At 41.7% G+C, this 26,785-nt stretch overlaps 2 protein-coding genes across 3 annotated transcripts; one reads left to right on the plus strand and one right to left on the minus strand.

The window, feature by feature from the left end:
- Positions 1 to 79: 79 nt before the first annotated feature.
- Positions 80 to 11,424, plus strand: TRMT6 (tRNA methyltransferase 6 non-catalytic subunit). Of its 2 annotated transcripts, XM_027453458.3 has the most exons (11): positions 80 to 233; positions 772 to 899; positions 1,315 to 1,424; positions 3,539 to 3,630; positions 3,715 to 3,798; positions 4,941 to 5,065; positions 6,208 to 6,572; positions 6,786 to 6,871; positions 9,545 to 9,647; positions 9,731 to 9,817; positions 10,624 to 11,424. In XM_027453458.3, exons 1-11 carry the CDS (start codon positions 139 to 141, stop codon positions 10,795 to 10,797), a joined length of 1,449 nt encoding a protein of 482 aa, XP_027309259.3. In that variant the 5' UTR covers positions 80 to 138; the 3' UTR covers positions 10,798 to 11,424. The 2 variants fall into 2 exon arrangements, with proteins under 2 accessions (XP_027309259.3, XP_012954584.1); XM_013099130.5 differs by lacking the exons at positions 80 to 233; positions 1,315 to 1,424.
- A 4,219-nt stretch (positions 11,425 to 15,643) lies between these two features.
- Positions 15,644 to 26,695, minus strand: CHGB (chromogranin B). The gene is made up of 5 exons (XM_027453450.3): positions 26,575 to 26,695; positions 22,236 to 22,279; positions 21,084 to 21,177; positions 17,190 to 18,973; positions 15,644 to 16,054 (listed from the first exon to the last, which is right to left on the minus strand). The coding sequence occupies exons 1-5, from the start codon at positions 26,621 to 26,623 to the stop codon at positions 15,971 to 15,973; spliced, it is 2,055 nt and encodes a 684-aa protein (XP_027309251.3). The 5' UTR covers positions 26,624 to 26,695; the 3' UTR covers positions 15,644 to 15,970.
- Between the last annotated feature and the right edge of the window lie 90 nt (positions 26,696 to 26,785).

Below are 26,785 nucleotides of genomic sequence, written 5' to 3' on the forward strand. Positions count from 1 at the left end.
CCCTCGGCGCCGCGTTGCCATGGAGCCGTGAGGGCAAGCGGCGGCGCGCATGCGCTCTTGCGCGGCGGAAGGCGGCTCGGAGGGGCGCTTCCGGTGCGGGCAGCTGGGCGGGAGGAGTAGGAGGAGGAGGAGGCGGTGATGGCGGCGGGGCCCGGGCCGCGCATCTGTGAGGGGGAGTGCGCCGTGCTGAAGCGCGGGGACGTCTTCAAGGCGGTGGCCGTGCTGCGGAGGAGGTGAGGGGCCTGAAGGGGGCTGGGCGAGGCTTAAATTCCCGTCAGGAGAGAAATCAAAGCGGCTTCTGTAAATATCGCTGACAAAACCCTTTTTTTTTCCCTAACGTGGGTAACCCAGCATTGTGTGTTTGTAGGGTTATGTGTGTATCACCTTAGACTTTATATGTTTTAATTTTATTTCTTACCACATTGAGGCTTCATCGCGTCAAAATCAGGCTGTGTAAATTATGTTCTATACACTTAGGCTTTACTGGTCGTTTTCAGGTGTCTCTTGAACTGAAAACATATAATTATGAAAAATATTTGGTTTAAGTTCTCTGTTCCCTTTCCATCCATTATCAGTGTAATGTAACTTTATAGTTAGCATTGATCTTGGCATTGATCTTCTTGTGCTTGTCCTGGTTTCCCCGAGCACCCAGGTAAAAGCAGCACGTGTGAAGTTCCTTGTTCTGTTGTGGGTTTTGAGGTCCTGTCACGCGGTCTTTTGGACGTAGTTAAAATGATCCTTTTAATGTTATCAACTCGTTCATCGTTTCAGGAAAATTATTTTCGAGAAGCAGTGGTTCTACCTGGACAATGCCATCGGACATGTTTACGGGACTACGTTTGAAGTAACGAGTGGAGGAAACCTGCAGCCAAGGCGAGAGGTGGAAGAAACTACCACAGGTATTACGGAGCCTTGGTTGATGCTTGGAAGAACGAGCACTAATTATGTTTTCTCCGATAAGACCAAAGATGATGGAAAAGCTTTCTATTAATCGTTTGTTAACATATCTTACTTATATTCTGTGTCACAAGTGCATGGGTTTGCCGTGATCCGCTGTTCCACTAGTCCTGTAACAAATCAACTTTTTAATACGGGAGAAAATTGGAACCTTGATTTGGGTGAATATATTTTATAAACGTGCTGAGGTGTATTTTACATATTACGTTTAATGGATTGCTTACACGATACATTGCAAGACCACAAAGCATGTGGGATTAATGCTGAGTCTGCTTTCTGTGAAACTAAAATCATTTGTTTCTCCGACTTAAAAGTATTTAGAGCTAGATTTTACAAATCTATATCCTTTTCCTTTAGACACAAAAGAAGCAGGTACAGATAATCGTAACATAGTTGACGATGGAAAGTCTCAAAAACTGACTCATGATGACATAAAGGCTTTGAAGGACAAGGGTATTAAAGGACAGGTAAAAATAAGGTTTTGGTGTCATTTCTGTGCTACCTTGATGGTTATATTTTAGTTTACGGAACAGGCTATTCTTTTAATGGTGCAGAAACTTCAGTGCTTTTTCTTTGTTCTTCTGCTCAAGTCATGTTTTCCCTAAAGATCTGTTTTTACAAAAACGCGAGGGCTGTTTTCAGAGAAAACTTCATGTAAGGTTGGCAACTTTGTTGATAGAGAGGCAAGAATGACTTCATGCTGTATCAGAAGTCATAACAGACATCAAAGGAGTATTAATCATTAAGGAAACCTAATAAACGTAATCACCTTTTAATTTGGTTTCTTCATAAGACTCAAAACGTTACTTCTGTATTGCAGACGTGTTCAAATTGCACAATAATGAAACTGCTAAAGGTGTAGTGAAGGATCGCAGAACCCTTAACTAATAACACTGCGTAACAAGCACGCTAACAGTGTGCTTCTAGGTGCTACCTACCAGTGACGCGTGTCTTTTATCTGCACCTTAAAAGCTAAGAATATTCCCAAGAGAGCAGTCCCGGTAGAAAAGGCATTGGTTTTTACCCCACACTTACCTGGCAAAAAGTGAGGCCTTGTAACATGTTAAAAACCCCTGCAGTGAGTGCTGTTCTGCACACGTTATCAGTCGAAATTCTCTCTCATCTTTGGTTTACCCTTCTTAGTAAAGATAAGAAATTGCTCATGCTTACATCAAGTTCATCTCTTTGCATCTTGCTGCGTGCTGCTGCTGTTCGAAGCAGCTGTTCTGCTTTTGCCTGCTTAATAATGGATGGGTCCGGGGAGCCTAGAATGGTATTTCCTCTGTTTACGTGGTTGTGCTGCTCTTGGCAATCTCTCTTTGATAAGAATGGACTAATCAGTCTGATAGCTTGGACATTTTCTGTCAGTTCTCATTATCTGTGGCGAAAGATCACTCTTCTCTTTGTCCTCAGCATGTCTGTGCCATTCGTCTGCCATACTGTTAATTAAGGTTATTAAAATAGCCTGCTTTGGTAATTAACTGGAGCTGAACATTCATTTCATGTGATATTAGCACTGTGAATGTCTGGTCACGTTTGAATTTGTGTTTGTGAATGGCATGTGTTTGTGATGCAGGCTGAGTTGCAAGGTGGTTTGAATTAAAGCAGCCTCAGTGTTAGGGGGGTTTCATTGCCCATCACCTTTCCAAATTCTTCCCAGGTCCTGAGGGATAGGTGTACAGTGTGAGGCTGCAGGCATCAACTGGTAGTTATTCCTGGGGTATTGCAGAGCGCCACGTCTTCCCTTTGGTTTCTTGTGCTTGCCCTACACAAATATTCTCCAGTTTCCTCACTAAATTTTACTGGAAATAAGTAGACACTGCATTTAACTCTTCCAAGAATAAGGCAAAGAAGGAATGATGTGCTGATCCACACCATTAATAATCCATCCTAAATGCCTGAAGGACTTTAAGAGACGATGGCTTGAAAAAGAGCAAGTGAGAAGTACTGGCACCAATCTATTTGGAGCAAGTTTTTAAGGTGCAATGGGAGGTGCAACGTCCACGTGCAGCTTTTGTTCTTGTATCGCAGGCATGTGGACAAAAGAATGATAGATTTTATTTTACTTTATTCTCTTGGAGGTCTTAATGCTCACTCCAGCTGGAACCTGAAAGCGTGAGGAACAGGAATTAGATTGGCAAAGGGAGGAGATTAGAACAAGGAGATTGGGAAAATAAAACAGGAATTTTGGGAAAACTGGAAGTCAGAGCTTCATTTCTGGCCATACGAGGCTGCCCTCTCTCAAGAGTTGGTTCTGGCACTCAGCAGAGTCCTTCCCCCAGAATGCCCTGTTTTCAGGATCAGCATTTGCATTTTTGCCACTTTTACACTAGCATCATGTAGTTACACTTCTGTCCCTAAATGTTCTGTGTGGTTCGATTCCTGCACGTAATCAGGGCAGTGCCTCCCTTGCTGTGTTGATTAGAAGAATTTTACCCTGCCGTTAATGTCAGTAGAACTTAATGATACACATGCCTACACTGCAATAAAGTATTTTCTGTGTTTGTTTAGAACAATACTATATGTGAAATGAATAAGAAATACATACCAGCCGTAGTAAATATAAATTGTCTTTCCTAAGGAAATTGTTCAACAGTTAATAGAGAACAGTACAACATTCCGAGACAAAACAGAATTTGCTCAAGATAAATACATAAAGAAGAAGAAAAAAAAGTAAGTGAATTTTAAAATCTGGAAAATATTTAGTACTTTAATTTGTTGACTCAAAGTAAGACTATTACTGTGTGTTTCTTACAGATACGAGGCAGTTATTACAATCGTAAAACCATCCACTCGCATTCTTTCAACAATGTATTACGCAAGGGAACCTGGAAAAATTAAGTAAGTTTTCATTTTGTTTCTCAAGTGATGAAAATATTTTAATATTTTTAAAAACATTTGTATTATACCAGAGTATATAATACCACTTAATTATTATTAACATATAATACCACTTAATAACACCTATTTTCATTAACGGGAAAAACAGTTAATGAAAACACTATAAATTAATGAAAAATAATGTGATAGAGAAAATTAATCAATATTCTCCTGTAGTGAAGAAGAAAGAACTGTTGCATGCAGTGTTAGTTTCTTCCATTTCCCTTTCACCACCATTTTGCTTATTACCTCTGTTAAGTAATTAGCCACTTTGGTGGCACTTCACATTTTCAGAGTGCTCTTACCTCCTGTTGGTCAGTGGCATATTGTCTCTGTTTTCTGGCTTAGCAGTCAAAAAAAAAAAAAAAAGCACCCTACCCAAAACAGGGATTTTAATATTTAACATTTAAAGAATCAAATTTTCTTCATTCAGAAACCTCTAGAATTTAAAAACACGTGGATAGCATTAGAGGAGAGCGGGTAGAGATCTACTTGCATTTATTTTTTACCTACCTGAATTACATAACTTGTTCCAGACATTAAGGTGGACAGAATTATGGCTTTTTAAGTAGGAAAAGTTAACCTAAAATGTTCAGACTAAAATAAAGAGCATTTTTTTCAACACTTCTCAAACCTTTTTTCTTCTTTCCCCAACCTCCTGCATTTGACTTCATTTATCTGTTAGGAATAGCTGTAAGTTCCTTGGCCATCACTGAGGCTCTTCAGTGTACATATACTGCAGTCAGTAGACATAGGTTTTGGTCTGGGATTGCAGGCAGTGTGTACTGCTGCAGAATAGTTGAAGATCATAGACACATAGGGTTGGGTTGGAAGGGACCTTAAAGATCATACTGTGCTGCCCTGGGCAGGGACAGCTCCCACCAGCCCAGGCTGCCCAAACCACATCCAGCCTGGCCCTGAACGCCTCCAGGGATGGGGCATCCACAGCTTCTCTGGGCAGCCTGTGCCAAATGCTTTGCACAAGTGCAAGTAGATGACATCCATTGCTCTCCACTCCACCAGCGCTGTAACTCTGTTAACACCGTTTTTCTAACTCTAAGAGAACTGATTTGATATTTCTTAAAACTTTTTTTGTTTTCTAGCCATTTGCGTTATGACACACTAGCCCAGATGCTAACTTTAGGAAACATCCGTGCTGGCAACAAAATGATTGTAATGGAAACATGTGCGGGCCTTGTGCTGGGCGCTGTGATGGAGCGAATGGGAGGTGAGTCATACAGCAGCTTTAGCAACATACAAAATGAGGGCTTATGTGAAACTTAGAAATACATTTAATTTTGATACTTTTAAAAGGCACTACTACACAATCATTTCTCTTTTTTTAAGATCTGCTTGGACTGTCTCCAGTATTCAAAGACCTAATCTTATTTCCATTGGAGGGAGTTGTGTTTTGCATATTTCAGTTGAATTTACTATTTGCTATCTTAAAAATATGAAATTTGAAGTCTGTTGTATGTAGATCTAATTTAGTGTCTGTCTTGGGTTAGCATAAAGATGTTCAGAAAAGGCTACAAGGAGCTTGTATGCAGATTGTTCTCAAGGACTTGGGAAGAGAGGAAAGAATGGCAGAACAGGGGAGTGGCAACACTAGAATTCAGACAACCCACAGCACTGCAAGTGTTGTCACTCATCTAGCTCACTACTAGACATTTAGCACCAGCATAATGTGTATTTTAAAAGCAATATATGACATTCTCTTCTAGGAGAAGTTTGACTTGCATTTATTTCTCAAACTCAGTTAACTAGTTTCATCTTAAATCATTCAAAGATACTAGACAGAGGTGACAGTTATATTCCAGAAGCCTGGAAAGGTACGAAGTGTGATGTGTTGTGCACCCAGATGTCTGTTGGCTGAAAAGCACGCAGGCAGTTATAGTATAAATTGCTTTCATTTCAGGAAATTTTGTGCATAGGATTAATTTCTGAAGTAAATTAACTAACTTGTAATTGCAGTACAACTATTGAAAAGTTCTTGTTGTGATGTTTACTATTTAAATTAGCTTTTACTTTTTAACAAAACCACTCAATAGTTATAAGAAAGAAATACTACAGAAAACTTGTCTTTTTAGTTCTAAACTAAGTCAGTTTCTCTAACGATTTGTCACTGCTCACATATTCTGTGCAGATTCTAAATATGTTTAATACATGCGTAGTCTTTGAGTTACCATGTCCTTTAAATTTGCAGTAACTGTTGTCCTTCCAATAAACATTTCCACCTTGAGATGTGTATAAATTTGATGGTTAGATCAAGATAAGACAATTTGCTTACCTGTTTTTAAATGTATGGTCATTGATCCCAGAAGTTCTGACTCTCTAGTAATGATGTTTTTGATCCTTTGGCTTTCATAGGCTATGGATCCATTATTCAGATGTATCCAGGAGGGGGACCTGTTAGAGCTGCCACCAGTTGTTTTGGATTTCCAAAACATTTTTTCAATAATCTTCATGAATTTCCTCTTAGCCAAGTGGACAGTCTTCTCTCTGGGACATTTTCTACAGAGATGCTACCTTCAGAATTTGAAGATAATGCACTGGTGGAAGAAGAAAGCAATGGATTGATTGATGAGAAGCAGGTTTCTATACAGGAAACAGAAGAGGAATCTATTACTGCCACAGCTATGGAGATCAACCAGACAGAAGAGCAAGAAACAATGGACATTAATGCTGAAGATATAGAATTTAAAGATAACAAAGAAAAAGATAATAAAGAAAATGTAAGAACATTTACTATGGCTATTTGAGTTTTACAATGTTCATATAATTTGTCTGATTTCAGACATGCTGAAACATTAGCTTACTGAGGTGTTAAAATGGACTTTTGAAAGTTGCCTTACATTGAGCAATCTAAGGTGCACAAAATGAAAATTCAGCCCATGATGTAGCAAGTACCGTTTTAAAGTGCAAAATATTTGTTTCATTGTTCAAAGGTTCGGGAAAAACAAAGAAAACAGTGGGAGAGAAGGAAAAAGCTAATAGAAGCTGCTGCTCTCTTGAGAGAGAAGAATGCGGATGGGTAAGTGTTTGTAGTTGGAAGTGTGTTCTGGTTGAAAACATCTACAGAAAATAATTGCCTTTGAAATGAATAAAAGCTTAGTTTTAAAAATACCCTATTTTTTTTTTTTTAGTATTTAGTAGCTAGCAGTCAACCGAGATGTGGCTTGGGTCTTACTGGTTGAGATTTTTTTTTCTGTCTTTTAGTGGATTTGAGTTTTCCTCAAAACTCAATTCGCTGTTGTGCTTGGGTACACTTTAATACGCATTTACTTGTGTGTAAATGCTTGCATATGTATTTTTTGGTTTTATTCTGAAAAGTTTTAACTAGTGCTGTATGTATTTTAGTATACATACATACTACATTTCATCTAGTATGGGTAGGTGGTAGAATTAAGGTTTTCTATGGAGGTGCAGAGACAGGTCACTCTGTGTTCTCTAGAAATAAAATTGTAAAAAAATTGTAAAGAAGAACATCTGTAAAAAGTACTGCATGTCAGGTGGCCAGCAGCAGCACCCTGATGATGCCTTTAGATGACCACTGAACTGCCTGCATGGTGGCAGTGTTCTGTTGTGTTTTTACCACTCTACCCTGCACTTATCATAATAATTAATCTCTGTGTGGACTGACAAGGCAAAAATTAATAATTGACTTTACCTGATTCTTTCTGCAGTGTAGAATAGTATATTCAGCTGTTGATTTTGAGTTCAAGGACACCTAATGAGTCTTTTGTCTCTTGCTCATTTGTTTTCAATCACTTGCATATTTCTTTTTTGTCTTTTGTAAAGAATGAACACTGTAACAAAATACATACTTGAAGTGAGTGCTTTCTCTAGGAAGTCTTCAGCATGAGGGGGGGGAAAGAGAAGCTTACGGATGCCTGCGGGCAGCATCCCAGATGGCTCGGTCAGGAGCACCTTTCTTTAGTCATCTGCCATTTATAGGCCACCATTTGTTTAGGTCAGCAGCCACAGGGTACGTGCTGCTAAGGCAGGAGAAATTGGCACAGAATAAAGAAGTGCTTCAAACTCACCGCTTGGGTGGCAGGTGAGTAAAAGCAGGCCAGGAAGCCAGGATTCTGTTTTGTGTTGCAAGAAAGGGGGAAAGGATAGGTAAAAGCTGTTTAAAATCATAGGTAGGGAGAAAGATTAACACATTGTCAGAGTAAAGAGAATGGTAATCAGGTGAAGATGAACACCAGCTTTAGGATTGTTTCTTGAGGCCCTGACTTCAATAATATTTACTACTCAAGGTGGAAGGTAACACTTGATAAAATTTATATTTCTTCTCTGCTGTCCTTGTACTAGACTATTTGTTCAACTCCACTGATGACAGACGAAGTCTGTTGTAGGTCTTTGAGGTGGGAAAAGGAAGGCATTCATTATGGGTGTTATTTCAGTTTAATTTTAAAGGAGTGATGGACCGTTACATTTTTCTGATACTATGAAAGTGGAAATTGGTTTACAGACACTCCATGTGTTCAGAATGAGACCACACACCTTCTCTGTACCCTTCCCTGTCCTTTCTCCACCTCCTCCTTCCCCCCATCTCTCACTCATTATATTAATTTTGAGACTGGCCAGACTACCTGCTGACAGCAATATGTGCTGCCATATGAGACCATAATTTGATTTTTCACATTCTCCCTCATCTCTCACTTACCTGCCTCTTGTCTGGCAGAGTTCCTTTCAGTGTCAGCGCAGTACTCTAACCCTTCTGGAATATGGTTTGGAGTCTTTTTTCTTTATAGTTCTCTCGAATAATTTCCGAGCACAAATTTTATGAAATTTGAATTTAAGGGAAGCCTGTAGCCTGCAAAAGCTCTGTCCAGCAGAAAGTCAAAATGTAAACAAGTGTAAACATAATTGTCTTACTTCATGTTTAAAAAAAAAATTGAACATCAACTTTTCCTAGGCAAGTTTGACAGTGTATGCAATGCTGAGAGCAGCTGTTGATTGACAGGCCTTATATATATGTATATAAACACATACTCCAGTTTCATTAAGCTATTCTTTCTGCACTATTACAAATTACTAACTACTTAAATCTTAACTATTTCCTGACCATCTTAATCTTTGTAGTTTTGCAGGGTTTTTTTAAATTAAAACTCTGGGTATCTGTAGGGAATCTCAATTATCTATAAATACACGTTAGGCTCTGATATTAAAACTACGATAAAGAATAAAATAAAAAGGCTTTAAGTTGGCAAGGACGAATTCTTTCTAAACAATCTTTAGTCGTGCCCATTAAGGAATCATTTTCTCTTTAAATAATAACATATTAAAATGTGTTTTATATAAAGATGACCCAGGTTAAAGAAACATGACTGAGGTTACTTTCTAAGGAACAACTCGCAATCACAAAACTTCTGTTTTGACAGTGGTCTCAGTAGAAAAAGGAGCATTCAAGTTTTGGGGGTTATAAGAATTATTGTGAAGTTCAAAACAGCTCAACTGAGTGCTTCTGCAGTGTATTTAATATGGCATTTTAGAAAACAAGCTTTTAATCCTCTTAATTATGCAAGCAGGAAATCATGATTTGTTTTTATATTTGGGGAGTAGTTAGAGCCATGAAAACATGCTGATTAGCAACATTTGAGCTGTAATTGATGCTCAGAGCTAAGTAGGAGAAAATGTCACTTGATGAATAGGTTTTCGAAGCAGAAGACTAATGTGCGTGAAATTTCTTTTACAGCTTAATTGTAGCCAGCAAGTTTCATCCCACTCCTTTATTACTTTCGTTATTGGAGTTTGTTGCTCCTTCAAGGCCTTTTGTTGTCTACTGCCAGTATAAAGAGGTAAATCCAGTACGTTACTCCAGCTGTTATTACTTTAAGTCTGAGACTGTTTTGCTGTATAACCTATCATCTTTTTTCTTAAGCCCTTATTAGAGTGTTACACAAAACTGAGAGAAAGAGGCGGTGTTATTAACCTAAAATTGTCTGAAACCTGGCTACGAAACTACCAGGTAAGGATTACAGTAAGTGGCTGTCAAAACTGCATGAATTCAGGAAAGCAAAACAACCTAATGAAAATGTTTTTTTGGATTGACTGAAATTATGTACAAGCTCATGCATTTGTTTACCTGAGAGCAGCAAGAAAATGCTGTGGAGAATTTTAATGTGTAAATCTGTTGTAGTATACAAGAGATGTAGCAAAATATGACAACTGCTTATTAATTTCCAGCTGGTTTGATAGCTCAAAAGATTTCTGTAGCATAAGAATAGTGATGGCTTTCAAAGTCAGTGGCTTCACACAACACAGTTCCTGGAACTGGAGTAACCAGAAGTTTCAGGCCTAGGAACAACTCCCTTGTCAATTCAACAAACTTTTGATCGAGATGTTTATAATGTGGAGTTCCGTTCAAAGTAGGACCATAAAGATTGTAGTGGTGGAACTGGAAATTACTTTATTAGCGAATGCTGGTATGTTAGACCACTTGTGGTATCTTGCAAAGTATGTGAGATCTGAACACATGAATGAGACTTTCAGGTGCCTCACGCCTTGAATTTGTAATTCTCCTGGAAACACTATGACAAAGTAGTCAGCAATAGAGTAGCCTGTATTCCTAGGTGTTTCTGTAACTGGCTTCTGATATACAGATACTTAGCCCTTCCAAACAAATGCACTTTTCAAATGTCTGTGTGTTACAGTGGCTGGGAAAAAAACCCTTCATCTAATACTGCAAGCTTAAATTACACAATTTGATGTGCACGTATAAGCATGACGCTTCACAGATGTTTATTTTTGGTTTTGTTTTGTTCTGTCGTAAAGGTCTTACCAGATCGAAGCCATCCAAAACTGACAATGAGCGGAGGTGGAGGGTACCTTCTGTCTGGTATAACTGTTGTGCTGGATAAGGGCAAATCTGATTCCAGTAATTTAGAAGCACTGAAGATGGAAGAGCCATCATCTAAAAGATGCAAAGTTCAAGACCTTCAGTGTTAACATTTGAAGAATTGATTTGTTTTTTAGATCTCAGGAGATACATGGTTAGTAAAATAACAAATACACTTTCTGTGCTCTTGACAGCACAGGAACAGTACCTGTCATACATCCGTCAGCAAAAAGCAGAATTGTGCAGCAGGGAGAATCGCCTCTCTCTTTACCAGTTTACATGATCAGAATGAAAAGAAAAACCCATGGAAGCAAACCTGTGTCCAACACCACACCAAAAGCATTCTAACTTCAAAAAGACCTTCTGCTGATCAGGAGAGAAGCTGACATGGAGATAGGACAAAGCATCGGTGAAAGCACTCTTTGTTTGTTGCCAAAAGTGGATGTGATTAAAAACATTGATTCCGAATCAACCCACATAATTTAGCTTCCATTTTCCCAGATCAGCACCACAGTAAATGTTCTACATAGTGTGATCTCTTCCTTCTTTGGATACTGAAACCTGCAATGTTCAGTAATCTAAGGAAGTGGAATAAATGGCAAAAATCATACGTTTTTCTTTCCAAAGGAAAAATAGAAAGAGAATACCAGAACTTTACAGCATGACTCCACGTGTCCTGAAATAAATATGGGAGAAAGTGTATGTTCATAAATTAAATACCAAATATTTAAACAGTGTCTCTGTTAGTATTGTCTGTCATTTTCCTGAGAGGAGTTATGTTTTTAAGATACGACAGTTTTGAAAACTGCTCTATGTATATTTATTTTACCATTCTGTTCTTCCATGATGTGTAACTTTTTTATTTTTTTAACTTCGCATTTGACATTTTAATTAAACTACAGGATATATTTCCTAAGGAGATTTCTTTTTCTTAACTTTCCCTCTTTTAGGAAATCAGGTAGAGGCCTTAGGAGAAGAATACCCTTGCAGATTGCATTCTGTTAAACCCCGAGGTGGGAGCCAGCAGGACTGGGCTTCCTCTCTTGAACCTTACTCCTTGGTCAAAATCTGGAGCATTGGGTTGAAGTGCTTAGACTTCATGAAGCTATGATATTCTGCATATTAATAGGAATAATGCTCTTTTAGGACACCGATGTGCATAAATTGATCTGAAACCTGTGTTTTGCCCCTCTTACCTTTCACTACAATTTAAATATTGTAAATCATGCATAAGGAATAGAAATCTGATGCATGGCTTTTACTAGTGGAGTTTTTTAAAAAATGCTGAATTTCTCAACTTCTTTCAAGAATTAATAGATTAGTGGGGAAAGGTGTGGGAGCAGTTTTCCATTACTTTGTATCTGCATGTGCATACTGAAGGTAAACTGGGACTTTCAAAGCAAAACAGCCATTATGTGAAGAAATTCTGAGACAACCTAGCATAGAGCAGTGCCTAGAAGCCTGAAAGCCAGTCAAAGGCAAGAAAATTATGAAATCAGCATGAACCAGGAGGTAAATAGTAAAAAAACAAACAAACAAACAAAAAAAAACACATCTTTTGGTACAGTTCTCTTACCTGTAAGGCAGACCTAGGTACTTTTCTGCCACTTCCATGGAGCTGGTTGGTACTCATATGTCATATTTATAGAACCACAATACTTAGACAGTAAAAAGGTTAAGCCACCAACATGTGTTTTAAATACTTGTTATGTATAACGTGATAAAAATAATAAGCTGAGGAAAATTCTGTTGAATGTTTTATTTGTATAATAAAAAAAGTTTTGAAAAGCAAACAGTATTTTTTTTTCAGGTGTTACAATACTATAGATCAAAGCCCAGCTGGCTGCATTTGATGTTAACAGCAGCACTCTTTAAATATTGAATGCTGTCCCACATTTTTTAAATGTCATAATGCTTGCAGTAATGAAAAACACTAAGAAAGGTAGTCAATTCATGTAAAACATTTCAAATTACTGAAGCTTCAAATTGATTAAACATGGCTCCATATATGCCATGGGGAAGAGCAAATCTTGATCTAGTAAGTCTCAGTTTAGTTGAAACACAAGTAAGTTACAATGCCATCCTAAAACCTACTGAAAATAAATAATGTAATAAATAATGTAATAAAGAACATTTCTAAGAGAAAAGACAATGTAGAGGAAGGAAGGTGAGGCTTGCGTACCTATAGATAAGTCTCCACACCGCACAGCTCAGGAACAGCATAGTTGCTAGAGACTTGAGGCAGAACATTGAAAAGCTTTCATCTCCAGAGGTATAGAAAATAACAAACCACTACACTTCAAGGTTAGTCAACACTGTGTAGATAAAGAACAGGTAAGGATTGTGGCTGATGTGTAGATAAAGAATAAGTCAAGGCTGTGGCTATTAAACCAAAGAGGGCTTCCTGAAGGCAAACCACAGAGTTCTCCAGCAGCCATCCACTCAGCAAGGTAGAGAATGGGGTTTGGACAGTCTGCCAAGGCTGACCTCTGTTATTCTTAGGCTTATTTGCTGTACAAACAGCCATCAGTGAGGTGGCACGGTGTGTTGCTGCTGTGGTGCATGTACTCAGCTGTGGTTACATTCCCCTTAGCTCAACTAGGTGGTTGTTGTTTTTTAAATACACAAAAACCACCACAAACTTGCCTACAGCTTAAAAATGAGCCACTTCCACAAGAAAAATGCAGCTGTAGTCTCTGGAAATGAGGGTATTCTGTTTACCTGCCTGCATTTCTGGCTCCTGAAGTACTCACCAAAGCTTGAACTCTGCACAGTGATGATGATAAAGGAGATCCAGGTGTTGTTTACACCTCAGAGGACCCTCAACCTTCCTCTAATAGTTGACAGTGTCTGGCCTCAAAAAAATAATAATAGTAATAAAATCACAACTGAAATTCTCAAGCCAAAGCTTCTATAACACAGTAAGGATGTTTAGCAGGGCAAGAACCTGGTTTGGTAAAGATTTGGTAGCTGTTTTTATCTCCATCTTTACTCACAGAACAAAACATACAACTGCTTTCTCCTAATGAATTTACTGAAAATGTAAGCAAATGAAAAGAAGTAGCTACCAAGCTACCATCGCTGTGCTTTACTAGAACTACACAACCAGATTCACAGTTTCCCAGGGGTCCACGCGCCAGGAGCCAGAAAACATTATTTTCAGAAGCCAAAACCACTTAGTTCGGCTTCATTTGATTTGGAACAAAATTATGCATCTTATATACCACTACTTGTTTAAAGCTGTACCACTCAGGTTCAAAGCCAACAGCGTACAGTATTCCTTTCAAAAATGCAAATTAATGTAAATGGTATTGGAGGACTGATTTAAAAAAATGATCTAGTGTCACTCATCAAAGAGTCCTGAGGAGGCAATGCAAATGTGGAGCTAAAAATGGAACAGGCGCAAGCAGACAGAAGAGCTACTTGGCTCTCGGTGCTTGTGGTGTCAGCCCCACAGAGGAACAGAGAAAGATGACGGCTAAAAGGGCTGGCACAAAGCTCTTGGAATCCACTGAACAATACTTGGGATTAATGCAGCCTCTTTCAAGGCATAGGTTTTTAAGCAAAACATTGCTGATTCATGAATGCGTATTTCCATAAGATGAGCCTTTTAAAAAAATAATCGTTGTTAGGATTACATACTTGAACAATTTTAGAAAGCTTTCCATGCTACAACTAAAGCTATTTGCTTCTGGTTATTCAGATACTCCCAGACATGCCTTCTCTTGCACCACCTCAAAAAAAAACCTACCATGTTGGAATAATTATTGTATGGTATTATAAATTTTTCAAGCAAATCTTGGACTTTGAAAACAACCAAGTATTCCTGCAGCTGGGGCACGTTCTAACCTTCCTTACTGTTGCTAGAAAAGCCCAGTGAAATCACAGTCCTACTGAAGTCAAAATTCTGTCGACTTCTGTGAGCCAGGGTTTGGTCCTTGTATAATTCAACCAAACACAATGTAACACTGGAGTGCTCTTATCAAAATCCCTAGGCATTAGACATGCTCTGACAGCTCATGGATCAGCATCTCACTGAGTATTTTCACTTCATACTGCCTTACAGTTAAATTGAGAGTATATTTGTGTTTTAATGAACAGGTGGATGAAATGGGTTAAGCTGGGATGAGAGATGCCGCACATTTACCGATAATGTGGCTCAGCTGAATTCTTGGTATAGCACCTCCTGTGTTGGTGCTACACAAGCAGCTGATACAAAGACATTGTCACAGCAGAAAGACTGCAGAAAAAAAAACACATTTGGAGAAGTTGAATTAAATTGAACCCCAGATATTTGGAGTAATTGAAACTAATTATGGGATTGTTTCTTTTTACTGCTTCATAATGTCACAAGATTACCAACTGGTTCCTTCCACAGGCCGCTTATTATTCTCCATAAGGCATCGTACTGTTTATTACACAGAACCCATCCTGCCCTCAGCTCACTAGCTGCTGAGAAACTTGCTTTTTGCAAAATTAGCACTGCTCTAATGTAGCACAGAGGCTCGGCAACGCTGTCACCACTACCTGCTTTTGTCTGCACTAGACAAAAAGAATGGCAGCAAAGCACATTCACTGGGCGATTAAATTTATGGAACTACTTCGTCTGAATGAATGGCAAAAAACAGTTGACTACATAATGCAAGGATTCCAGAGCACCATGTACTTCCCAAATTAACAATCAGCTATTTGGTGTTGCAACCTCCTTGCTTCTTTAATGATTAATTTCCAGAACTAAGTAATTCACAGCACATTTCTGAGTTACTAAAGCAAATTAACCATTAATATCTTTCTTACCTTTTATGCTCCTCCTAAGTGGCAGGTAAAAGGCATAGACAGGCTCCTTGCAACTTTAAAAAAAATAATGGTGAACGAGTCAACATATTGTGCACAAACCACTCATCTGATACAGCTTACTTTGAAATAACCCAATCATTCAAATAAGCAAGGAGAAAGTTTGCTCCAAGATCAATGTTTTTTATTATTTCAAACTCAGACATATATTTCTGAAGAACACTAACACAATTATTTTCACAAGCATATTAAAAATATCTGCCTCGCATGAAAGGTTATAATATTAAAATTCATGCTATTCAGATTTCAATAGCATAATAGCAAATTAAAGACATTTTCAGCTGTATAAATCACTACACTATAGTGGACAGTAAATAGTATTTCCTGTTTTTAGGGCAAACAACAATCCAGTGGCCGTGAATTTACCACAAAATACAGGTATTGTGAGTGAAGCTACACCTAGCTTTGAAACACCAAAGCAGATCATCTTCAGCCTCTTCTGTTGTCATTCAACGTCTCCGCTATTTTCTGCATCTCCAAATCCATAGCGGCCAGGTTTTCCAGTTCTTTTTCCTGTGAAAACATAAAGGGCATTTTACACTTCAATTAATTCAGGGACATCTGCTACTTTTTGGTCCCTGGGCAGCTTCTGGGGTGGGGAAGTGAACAGCAGTGAAAAGCATACTTCAGAGATTTGTGCAACATCCTGCTTTTATCAGAATTAGCGTTAGAGAAAGGATCAAAATACTCATTCTGAGAGCTGGACAGCTTGATCTTTTTAGCTATAGAACAGCATTAGCTCGTAGTGACTTCCTGCTGTCTCACAGTTGCTGCTCCTAGCAGCATAAATTCATTTCTGCCCAGGTGAAGGTCCCTTAGGAGACCACAACCTTTTGCTCACAGCGCTTCTGGCTCATGACGCACAGCAAGTGCAGCGTGCAGTCAAAGGAACTCTTCCAGGCTGCCAGATGCTAGGGGAAAAAGTTACGCAGTCTATGCTTGTTTATTATGCTAACTCACGAACGCTGTTACACCTCTAGATAAATTCCAATCAAACCTCCACTGCTCCCGGTCCAGCTTAGCTTTGTGCAGCAGAAACAGTAAGATATAAGACAATCACCTAGCTGATGGGTGTAGACTCAGTTTTCCTGAGCACTGAAGCAGAACAGGGGGTCCAACAAGAAAAGGATCCTCGTACAGGGGGACTGCATGCACGAATCAAGCATGCGAGTGCTAGCCCGGTTCTGCTCTAAAATGAGGGCATCAAGTTACTGGGTAGCTGAATCTCTTCCAATGCACAACTTACTTTCCACCTGCATGATTTAACAACCCATCAGACCAGCTGGTGCTTGCTAATTATTACCTCTCTGCTCCCGCTGGAATGGGCGTCTTTGGTTTATTAATCTGTAACATCCTAGAGAGAGAGGTAAAGCCCAAAGAGGAAGAATTTCCTCCATCTCCCTGTCCTGCAGCAGGATGAACCTCCTCTTCAGTTTATAAACCATGCCCTGGGGTAGGCTCCACTAAATTCATTCAAAGACAGCAAAATTTTTAAATCACTGTATATCTGTCTTTTAACACGATTTAATCACCTTTGTGTTTTGTTTTTTTCCAGTCACAGTTTACCAGCTGTCTCAGGAATTAATTCAGAAATGTGCACATAAAATTTATTTCCCCTGGCTCTTCAGAGGAACACCTGTACACATACCTCCTCTTCTGTCAGAGGCCTCTGGCTCAGAGCTCCTTTGTCATTCCTGACTGTGTGACGTTTTTTCATGTCTTCGCCAGAGCTGTACAACTCTGGGAACTCAGCTGATTTCTTCCTGTAGTTCAGGAGCTGTGCAAGTTGATCCATCTTGTTGTATTGTCTTTTAGTATCGTATCTATTCATTTTGCCAAGGTTCCTCTTCTCGGAGCGTCCGTGGTTCAGAGCGCTTAGAAGCTGCCTTTTGTCCCACCAGTCATAGTCAGTGTAATCAGGGAAAAGGTTCTTCTCGTTCAGGGCGGGCCTGCTCTCCTCTTTGCTCTCCACCAGCCGCTCTCCTGCGCTGTTCCTTTTCTCAAAGTGCCGGCTCTTCCACCACAGCAGTGGGTATAAGGAGCTGTAGGATGCTGCGGTTCTCTTGTTCTCTGCAGGGAGACGGCTTCTGTACTCTTCCCCCTCGCTGTATCTTCCTTCCTCCACATTCTCCTCTTCATTTTCCAGCTGATCACTGCTGTAATGCCTCTTTTCTACTTCCTCCTCCTCTTCCTCCTCCTCACTGTTGCCAGGGTAGCGCTGCTGCTCTCCGCTGTCCTCAGTGCTGTAGTGTGTTCTGGCCTGCCCTCTGCGCTCCTGAGCGTACGCCTTCTGGAGCTCTTCATCTTCGTCATCCCACAAGCGGTACCTTCCTCCAGCACGATGCTGCCTCTCCTTGCTGCCACCGCTGTGATACCTGTCTGGCTCTTCCTCACTGTCACCTCCACGATACGTCCTGCCCTCAGAATGGTGTCTCCTTGCCTCATGCGATCCGTCATGGTGCCTCTTCTCCTTGCGCCATTTCTCCTCACTTTCTTCGCCGTGGTGACGCCTCTTACTTTCTTCTTCGCTGCTCTCTTCACTCTGCTGCCACCTCTCTCTGTACTCTGCACTTCCCTGGCCTGCATACCTCTTCTCCTCTACCTCTTCAGACCCATGCCTCCCACGGTAACCACTCTTCTCCTCACGCTGCTGCTCAGGTTCTTCACGGTGGTGTTTCTGATGATGATTCCTTTTGTCCCACAGAGGGGCCTCCTCTGCATCTGATTCCTCAGCTAGTTCCTCTTTCTCACCACCGTGGCCTCTCTTCTCTTCGGAGGAGTCATCCATTCCGTGCTTCCCGTGGGAATGTTTTGGTTTGTAAGGTTGCTTTTCCTCCTCTGCTTCTTCACTCTCATCGGATTCTTCACGCTCTTGCTGACGGGAGAAATCACGTACCTTAGACTCACGGTGGTATTTTTCACTTCTTTCTTCCTCTGCCTCTCCCTCTTCACCTTCGTGAATTCTTTTGTAAGGGCTCTGCATTCCCTCCTCTGAATGCAAGTGGCCCACGGGGCGCTGGTCATTCCCCTCGGGGAACTCCTCTGTGCCCATACCTGCAGAGTTGGCCTTCTTGTTGCCAACAGCACGGTCTACCTCTTCGTCATGATGCTTGCTCTCTTTGCTTTCTTCTTCACTTTGGTAGCTGTTCTCCTCCTCTCTTCTGATTTCCTGATAGTGTTTCTTTTCTTCTGTATGAAGTCTCTCTTCATTAACGGGTATGTGGTGTCCCTCCTCCTCTTCCTTGCTCTTACCTTCCTCGGGAAGGATTTTCCCTTCATCACTTCCTTTCATGTGCTTTCTAGAGTCATCTTCTACCTGACTTTGTTCCTTCTCCACACTCCCAGCAAGATGTTTTTCCATCTCTGCTGGGTCTTTCAAATGCCTTGCTTCAAGTTGTTTGTCTTCACTTCTCTCTCTGTCAATTTTACCACCTACAAACACAAAAGCAGCCTAATGAAGTAATCTCACTCTCCATTGATGTGACGTCAGCTTAAATATATAACTGGCTTCCAGAACTGTTACAGACACAACTGATTTTTTCACTTCTGCTTTTCAAATTTGTTATTTTCATTAATTTTGTATGTTTGCCTGGAAAAGCATTAAGTATCATTTAATTAGGTATTTTCTAAATTCCATTAAAGTGTCCAGAATCATCTTTCCTCTTTGGCTTTTTTTGTTTAGTCGTGATAGCATTTTTATCACTGATTAAATTAACTTTTATTCCCATTAAAACTCAATGGGATCTGGAATTGTGTTAAGTTTTTTGAATGTCTGCCCTTAGCCACAATACAAGTTCACTGACAGAAAGGACAGCCATCTATTTCAAGCTACTCAGGAATATTTGAGGAATAGTAAAAATGTGCTTTTAGCAAATATAAAACTTTCTAAGTTGATTGAACAAAAACGAAAGAAACCTGTTACTTTGCAATAGTTACATTCAATCAAACGTGTAGCTTCCACTATTTTCAAAATCCTAAATGAAAGGCTGACCGACCACATTGGTAACGGTACATTTCTGTGAAGGTATTTCTGCTTCACTTGTGCCTGACTAACAGCAGAAATAGGTCACAAATCCTAGAATTTTTCAAACAGCTTCACAGATTTAAAAATAGCTTGCTCTTTCTGAAAAGCTTCTCGTTATCTGATATTCTTGGAGAAGAGTTGCCTAATGGCTAAAATATGATTCTTACTCTCTCCAGCCAGTAAGCGAATTTTTGTTTACCAGAAGATGACAAATAGACAGGTTGATCTGAAACTAACACTATCACGAACAAAGCTTGATGCCCGATGACATTCAGCATCAACTAGGAACTTTGGGCTGTGTTAGATGCCAACAGATGTGTTCCTAAAGCTTGAAAACCACCTTCTTCTGATGACTGTGTAAGGGCCACACGTTATTTCCTCTATAAACAAGCAGCAGACAGATGGGTTTCATTATTGCTTCTTGCTGGCAGGTAAGCTGAAGAACCTTTTTATTGTTCTGTAATCAAATAAATATATACCAGGCAGAAAAGAAATATGTGCATTTTGCCATTTGGCACCGTGTCAGACTTAACCGCACTTCGCTACAGACCGAAATCAAGCATGCAAACAGCCTTGTACCTCAACGTCAAGGCAGCTGTAGGCATGAGCTCATCAGAAATGAGGACTCCCAGAGGGAGTTTTCTGCACGTGCTTCCAGACCTCTGGAATCAGCATGACAAACTTAATCGTTTCTGGGCTGCTTACAGCCTGAGTGAGAGTCCCTCTCCTGAACCGGGCACAGATTCAGCTGCCACTGGGTGCAGGAGCCTTGCTGATGTAAGAGGAGGTGAGCTGAAGCCCGTTTGGACATGCTGGGATGCATTCAGCACCTGCTCCAAACCTGGCCGTGTTTGTTGACCTCCCAGGCTAGATGGGAGCTTGTCTGCTTCTCTCAGACTCTGCAGGTGGCTGAAGCGGAGAGCCACACGCATTAGCCAAAAATCCCTGAATCGCTGGCAGTTTTAAGGTAAGACTGCTTGCTCTTTGAACCAGACAGACTACACTGAAGAAAATAGGAGTTTTGACACTGAAACTAGGAGGCACTAGACTGACATGGGCTGAAGTAACAGTTTACTAGCTCTGACCCAAGAGAGAATGCATCTGAAAGTTGATTTTCTCAAAGTTACCAACAAGAGGGCCTAATGCTGAAACCTGTACTTTTTGAGAATATTTCTAACTCGCTCATGTCACTCCAGGCTAGTCTTAGAAATAAAAATGAATCACTCAATGGCTGTTGCAGGATCAGCTTTAATATTCAGGGAGGGAAATTGATCACTACTCATGTTACTTACACTTGGCACTTATGGCAATTCTGTGGCTTAAATTTAGATGAGGAGCTTACAGAAGATGACAAAAAGTGGCACATCATGATTAACAGCACGAAGTATTTAACTTTCAAGACATTATTCTTATATGCGTGGAATTAAAATAATGCATCTATCCTGAAAATGAGAATATTTGTTGATAAAATTAAGAGTTGTATCTACCAAATGGCTTTCACAATAAGGTTGTACTTACTCTTTCTGAGGATTTCTTTACATTCAGGATTAATTGGTGGTGCATTTAGCTTAGAGAGAGCATTGGACAGAACTTCCACTATGCACCGTGTTACCTAGAAGAAACAAAATTGGAAAAAAAAAATTATCATGGTGAAAATGGAAATCCTGCTTCTGACCCAGTCAGCAAGGAAGCCAATTTAGGGTTAGAGTTCATGGTTAGCAGTTACAGGTTTTGGGCAACCTCCAGCTCTAGCAGAACCGTGCATTTGGGTAAGAGGCGCTCAGCTCCTCACTCCCATAGCAGTAAGAGAATAGTCATTGACTCTTTTTGTTCTCCTATTTTGTTTGCACAGGTAACGGGCTCCTTTTGTATGTTTTTAAATATTAAACATCCTATTCAGTACAAAAGAGAATTAAACAACATGTGGCAACCCAAAAAAAAGATAAAAAAACACCACCACAATACACCCAAAATATGAGGAACATCCTGTACCATCTGCCCAAACGAGGACCAAGCAAAGGTATTGCTTGGACTGTGAATAAACCAAAAAATGCCTCTATAAGTAAGTGACTTGCTCCACAAAGTACTTCAGGAGCTTACTCTAGGAATTTCAAGTATTCTTCCACGTGTGTGTGCTTTAAAACACTGCTTCTTTTAGTATTTGGCATTCAACCAGAAGCAGAGGACGTTGTTTTAGAAAAGTGGTACAACCAACTCTAATCCTAACCGCTCCACAGAAGAGCTCACCAACACAAGTAGAAGTACTGCACTGGAAAAAAAGTAAAAAAAAAAAAAAATCACATATTTAGCAACTGCAGATATTCCACACTAGTTCAATTTTCCTCAAATTTGCCTCCTCACTTTCTACAGTCTGATTATATGTACTATCGCGTAGTATTTCAGATCATTTTTCAGGCAGCTGCAAAACACAGAGTTTCTGACACACAAAGCCAGCTTCCATTTTCATCAAATGCACTGATGTGCATGTAGTTGTCTTCTGACAGCTAAGGGGACTCTGTGTTCCACATCACTGATGATCTCTTAGGAGTTTACCCTTAGGAAAATAAAAAAAGCATTATCTTGGGAGTTTAAAAACACAACAGGAGCCAGAACACTGGAGAGCATGTGACTGATATTGTCTGAGATTTGCTTTGACGTATAGCTACTCACCATCTCCTCCATATGGTCTTTTTCCACTGGAACTGCGCTGACACCTGGAAGAAAAATAAATTATTGCAGACTCATTAATCCTAGCAGCCCCATAAACATCACTGACAGAAGACCTCAGTCAAATTAGTCTGATGAGGCTGCTTGAGTTTGGGGTTGGTAGGATAAGAAAACCAGGTGCATTTTGCATTCTATCTTTTCTTCCTCAGAACGGAAAAGCACTGAAAAGCTTCAACCCAGCTCAAGAGACATGTTGACATTTCCAGCACAAAAATAATACACACCAAAAAAAGAACAGAAAGCAACACTCAAATTCTAAGAATGGAACTTGACAGCGATCTGGGTCTTGTAGGTACATGTAGATGTACCTGTTTGGCAGTGAAAGAAGAAGAAACAAACAAGGTCTGTTTTCACTCCGAGAACTCTTTCACCTTCCACAAGAGGCTCAAGTGCCCCATGGCCACCTCCCCAGCAGGAGACCACTTCAGAGGTGAAAACCAACTACTGTCCTGACCCCACAGAGAAATCCTGTCTCACCAGGAAAGGAGGGAGCTGCTGGAGGGAGGACAGAGCCAGAAGGGATAGGGGTTTTCCATTCTCAAAGTGGTCCATTAGCAGCCCAATAAATGAGCAAGAAGTCAAATCGCAGTGGAAAAAACAATTCTAGAAGAAAGTGGTACAACTTCTCTCTATTGTGAGGACACCTCGTGGCACCAGCTCTACTGCTGGTCCAAGGTCTTTGCTTTTGGAAAGAATCTGCTGCACATGAAACCTTCATGATGCTTTATTTTTGCCATCACTGCTGCATTGTGTCCCCAGCTGGTTAATGAACTCAGCTGCTGAGCATTAATACACCTCCTCAATTCTCCCCCACCCCAAAATTTGCAGAAGTGAAGTCTGCCAGCCACGCAGGAACACATCAAAGCAAGGGTTACTGTACCGCTGCTTCACAGCCTTACTACTCTGAGCAAAGTCACCATGCATAAATGTAGAGTTTGGGGGCAGTTCTGAAGTTCTTACAGAGGTCAGGATAGTCTTAAATTCAAAGGTCGCCTTCTCTACCATACAGCTTTGGTGAGACAGCACGAGATCTTCTGTAGCAGATGAACACAAAGATTATGGAGACCATGGAACCCAATTTGCCTTACAGCAACAGGAAAACTGACACTGTCCCCTGGAAGTTTCCTGCAAAGCAGTGGAGTGCGTAACCTTAGACTACGGAAAGCAACAAAACCTCTCTTCTTTTCCATCCACCGAGGAAGCAGACATCTCCTTGAGCACTGGCTCCATGTGTAGTATCTGAACACTAATAACTCTCTTGATATTCCCACTGCCTTCTATTTTTGCTCCCTCAAACACAAACGTAGGAGTGTGCTCCTCCAGCGCTCTACTCTTCTGCGTATACAACTGCAGAGCAGGGAACCCGCAGCAGGGTAGCACAGAAAGGATTCCCCTAAAATAGCACTAGGTGCCTACCAAGCCGCCTCCCCAGAACGCCTGGTGGTGCATGAGGGAGATGGTGCTATGCAGAGCCAACACTCTCTCCCACTGTTAGCAGCAATCAGTGCTGAACGAGACAGGCTTTGGGTTACTTTATTTACTAACCTAGTTATGCAAATAACTACCACGCTACTCAGTGCTGACGCCGTTGCAGTCCAACCTGCCTGCATCTGAGCACGAAGAGTAAGGATGTACGCGCGTGCGGGGGCAGGAGGCTGGCAGCATAGCCCCCTTCTACTAAAACAAACCAAAAAAAAAGGTGTTATCCACTAAAAAAGCATTCTCCCAATCCCATAAGGGCTAGAAACGCTGCTCTTATGGCAAGCAGAGGGGATGACCTGCTGCACTGCCTCTCCCTGACACAGCTCCTCCTGTCATTCAGCCCATGAGACATCAGGACAGGTGCAAGGACAAACACCTGACTGTGTCCTTTGGAGTTGTTGTGCATCCAGCGAGGTGCATCCAGTTGGCGTGGCAAAGCTGAACAGACAACCTTCTGAGCGCCTTTCGCTATTTGAGATGCCACCTTCAGGTTGCCTCTCAAGTGCTGCATCAGTGGTGTGGGAGTACAAAGCCAGGCTGTGCTGACTGCCTTCGCCCTCTCATTCCAAAGCTCTCGTCTCTCCAAGAGAGAGACAGACAGATTTACACGTAGATTAAACAAGCACTTGCTTAGCGGTCGTTAATGATGAGAGCTGATATGCACAGACAAAGAGGAAGCATCTGGCTATCATAACGTCAGAAGAAACAGACAATATTGGATGTATGTCAAGTTAGCCTGCCGGAGGAACAAATTGAGTATCCAATCTATCCCAGAGCCTGGAATAACGCACTGAGGCGGTTGCTGTGCCAGAGCTGAGATGGGAAGCCCGTGGCGAGCCAGCATCCTCACCTTATGCCTGCGCCAGCTGGCAAGAGCTCCCTCAGAGCCTCCTGCCAGCTGCTGCTGGCCGGCCAGCACATCTTGGTGTCCTGCACCTCTGCCATCCCCTCCATGTGCTCAGGGTGATCTGCAGGGCAAAGTCATCACCCCGATACAGCTGGCGGCAGAGCACCCACCTGCAGAGCCGGTGGGCAAGCGGGGATGCAGCAGACGGTACCACTGCAGGGTTTTGCAGCAGAAATAGTCAAGGCATATGCCCAGAAGGAAAACCTTGCCCCATCTATACTGAAGAACCAGACCACAGACCCACAAAGGAAAAGACAACTCTGGGTGTGCTACCCCTCCGGACCCAAATCTGCCCAGGCAGTTCAAGTCAGCCCATTTCATTTTGCAGAAGTGCTGAGATGAAGATCACTACAGAGAATAAGAAATGAAGACTTTGTACAACTTTAAAATAGCAACACAGGACAAATTCATGTGGCTTTTGCTTGCATCTCCAAGACTGGGACAGACCTTTTGGTGGTCCCTGTTTAGATCCTCCAACTACAAAATGTTCATTAATGCCAATGACCCAGTGTAATGTCACTGGTCCTCCAAATTTCAGCTAAAACCTTTCCTAGGGAAAATCATAAACTCTGGCATATTGATTTGAAGAAGGAGCACCAGAAAGTTCCCCAAGTTATCATTTCACTGATTCCCAGCTCCAAACTCCTTAGTTCATTAATCCTGGATGACATTTGACTGGGCAAGACAGCCAAAAGGGACATAAAGAAGTATCTCTCCAGCCTGATGGCATAAAACATGACAAAATATTTGGTAAGAAGTTCCCATTGGGACTGTGGATTAAGTCTGGCAAGCTTCTGTGATCTGGGATCTCTTGCCATCTCCCACTCTCCCCTGAGATTATTTATTACTATAAAGACCCTTGAGGGTCTGCTGTGACTTGGACGTGTTTTTGCACAAGTCCCAGCAGGCTTTCCACCCTAAGACTACAATACACATACAGCTGAACTATTCAATGCAAAATTACGCCGACTTTCACCAAATGATGAATTACGCATAGAAGGCTCTAAAGCCAAGTGATTGCCTCATCCTACTGCCTCCAATTTTAATTTCTCAGTTTAGTTTTAATACTTCTGCTGTACACCAACATGAAAATTGCTAATTAAAGCTGGAGACCTGCTCCTTTAAAATCCTCTCCCAATACAGCACCTAGCCGGGAGAAACCTAGCGGTACTGCTTGAATAAAAGTCTGTGGAAGGAAACAGCCTGGGTGTACTGGGGGAGAACAAAAAACAAACGGAGACCAGCCGTGTCCTCACAGCGTGAGAAGGAAAAGGTTCGTTTCTGCACGGTAGCGACTACGAGGGCTCTGTGGGGAATCCCTGACGGTGCTGAGGGGAATGGGGACAGGTGAACGCTCCGTGACGGGGAGCACCCTACGTGCTTTCCCCTCTTCAGTGCTACCACCCAAGCCTTCCTCACACCCAAAGGGGAAAGTTTCCTCTTTGGGGACCTGTGACATTAGCTGTTTCGCCTCACTAGCCCCCTGCCTGAGGGGTGCTGGCCCAAGGGGTGCCCCCTGAGCCACGGCCACCCCGCCGTGACGCAAGATGGACGTCACACCGCCACGGGTGGCGTCACCCCAGAAGGGAGGAAGGGGAGGAGGGGGTGGAATGGCCAAGAAAGCACCGTTATTCTCCCCAGAATAATGCCGGAATAAAATAATAATAATAACAATAATAAAAAAATAATAAAATATATTTTAAAATATTATTAAAAAATAAATAAAAATTGGGATAAAAACTACAACGAGCCACCCGACCGGCAGCGGGGCTCTCGACCCGCCTCGCCCTCGCCTCACGGCGGGTCCCTGAGGGCGCCCAACGGCCCCAACCGCCGCCCTCCCCTCAGGCGCCGGCCGCGCCCGCGCTCCCCCCCCACCCTATTCCCGCTCACCTGCCAGGGCGGCGGCCCCCAGGAGGCCGAGCAGCGCCAGCGGCCCCATGGCTCCGCTCCCCTCCGCTCCGCTCCCCTCGGCTGGGCTTGGAGCGGCGGCTCCGCTGCTATTTAAAGGGGGGAGCGGGGGCGGAGGAGACGGGCGGGGGGCCCCGCCGGGAGTCTGCGTCACTCCGAGCCCCCGGGGCCGGCGGGGGAGGCGCCGCCGCTG

Source organism: Anas platyrhynchos, chromosome 3 (genome assembly GCF_047663525.1).
Source record: "Anas platyrhynchos isolate ZD024472 breed Pekin duck chromosome 3, IASCAAS_PekinDuck_T2T, whole genome shotgun sequence".
Lineage (NCBI taxonomy): Eukaryota > Metazoa > Chordata > Aves > Anseriformes > Anatidae > Anas > Anas platyrhynchos.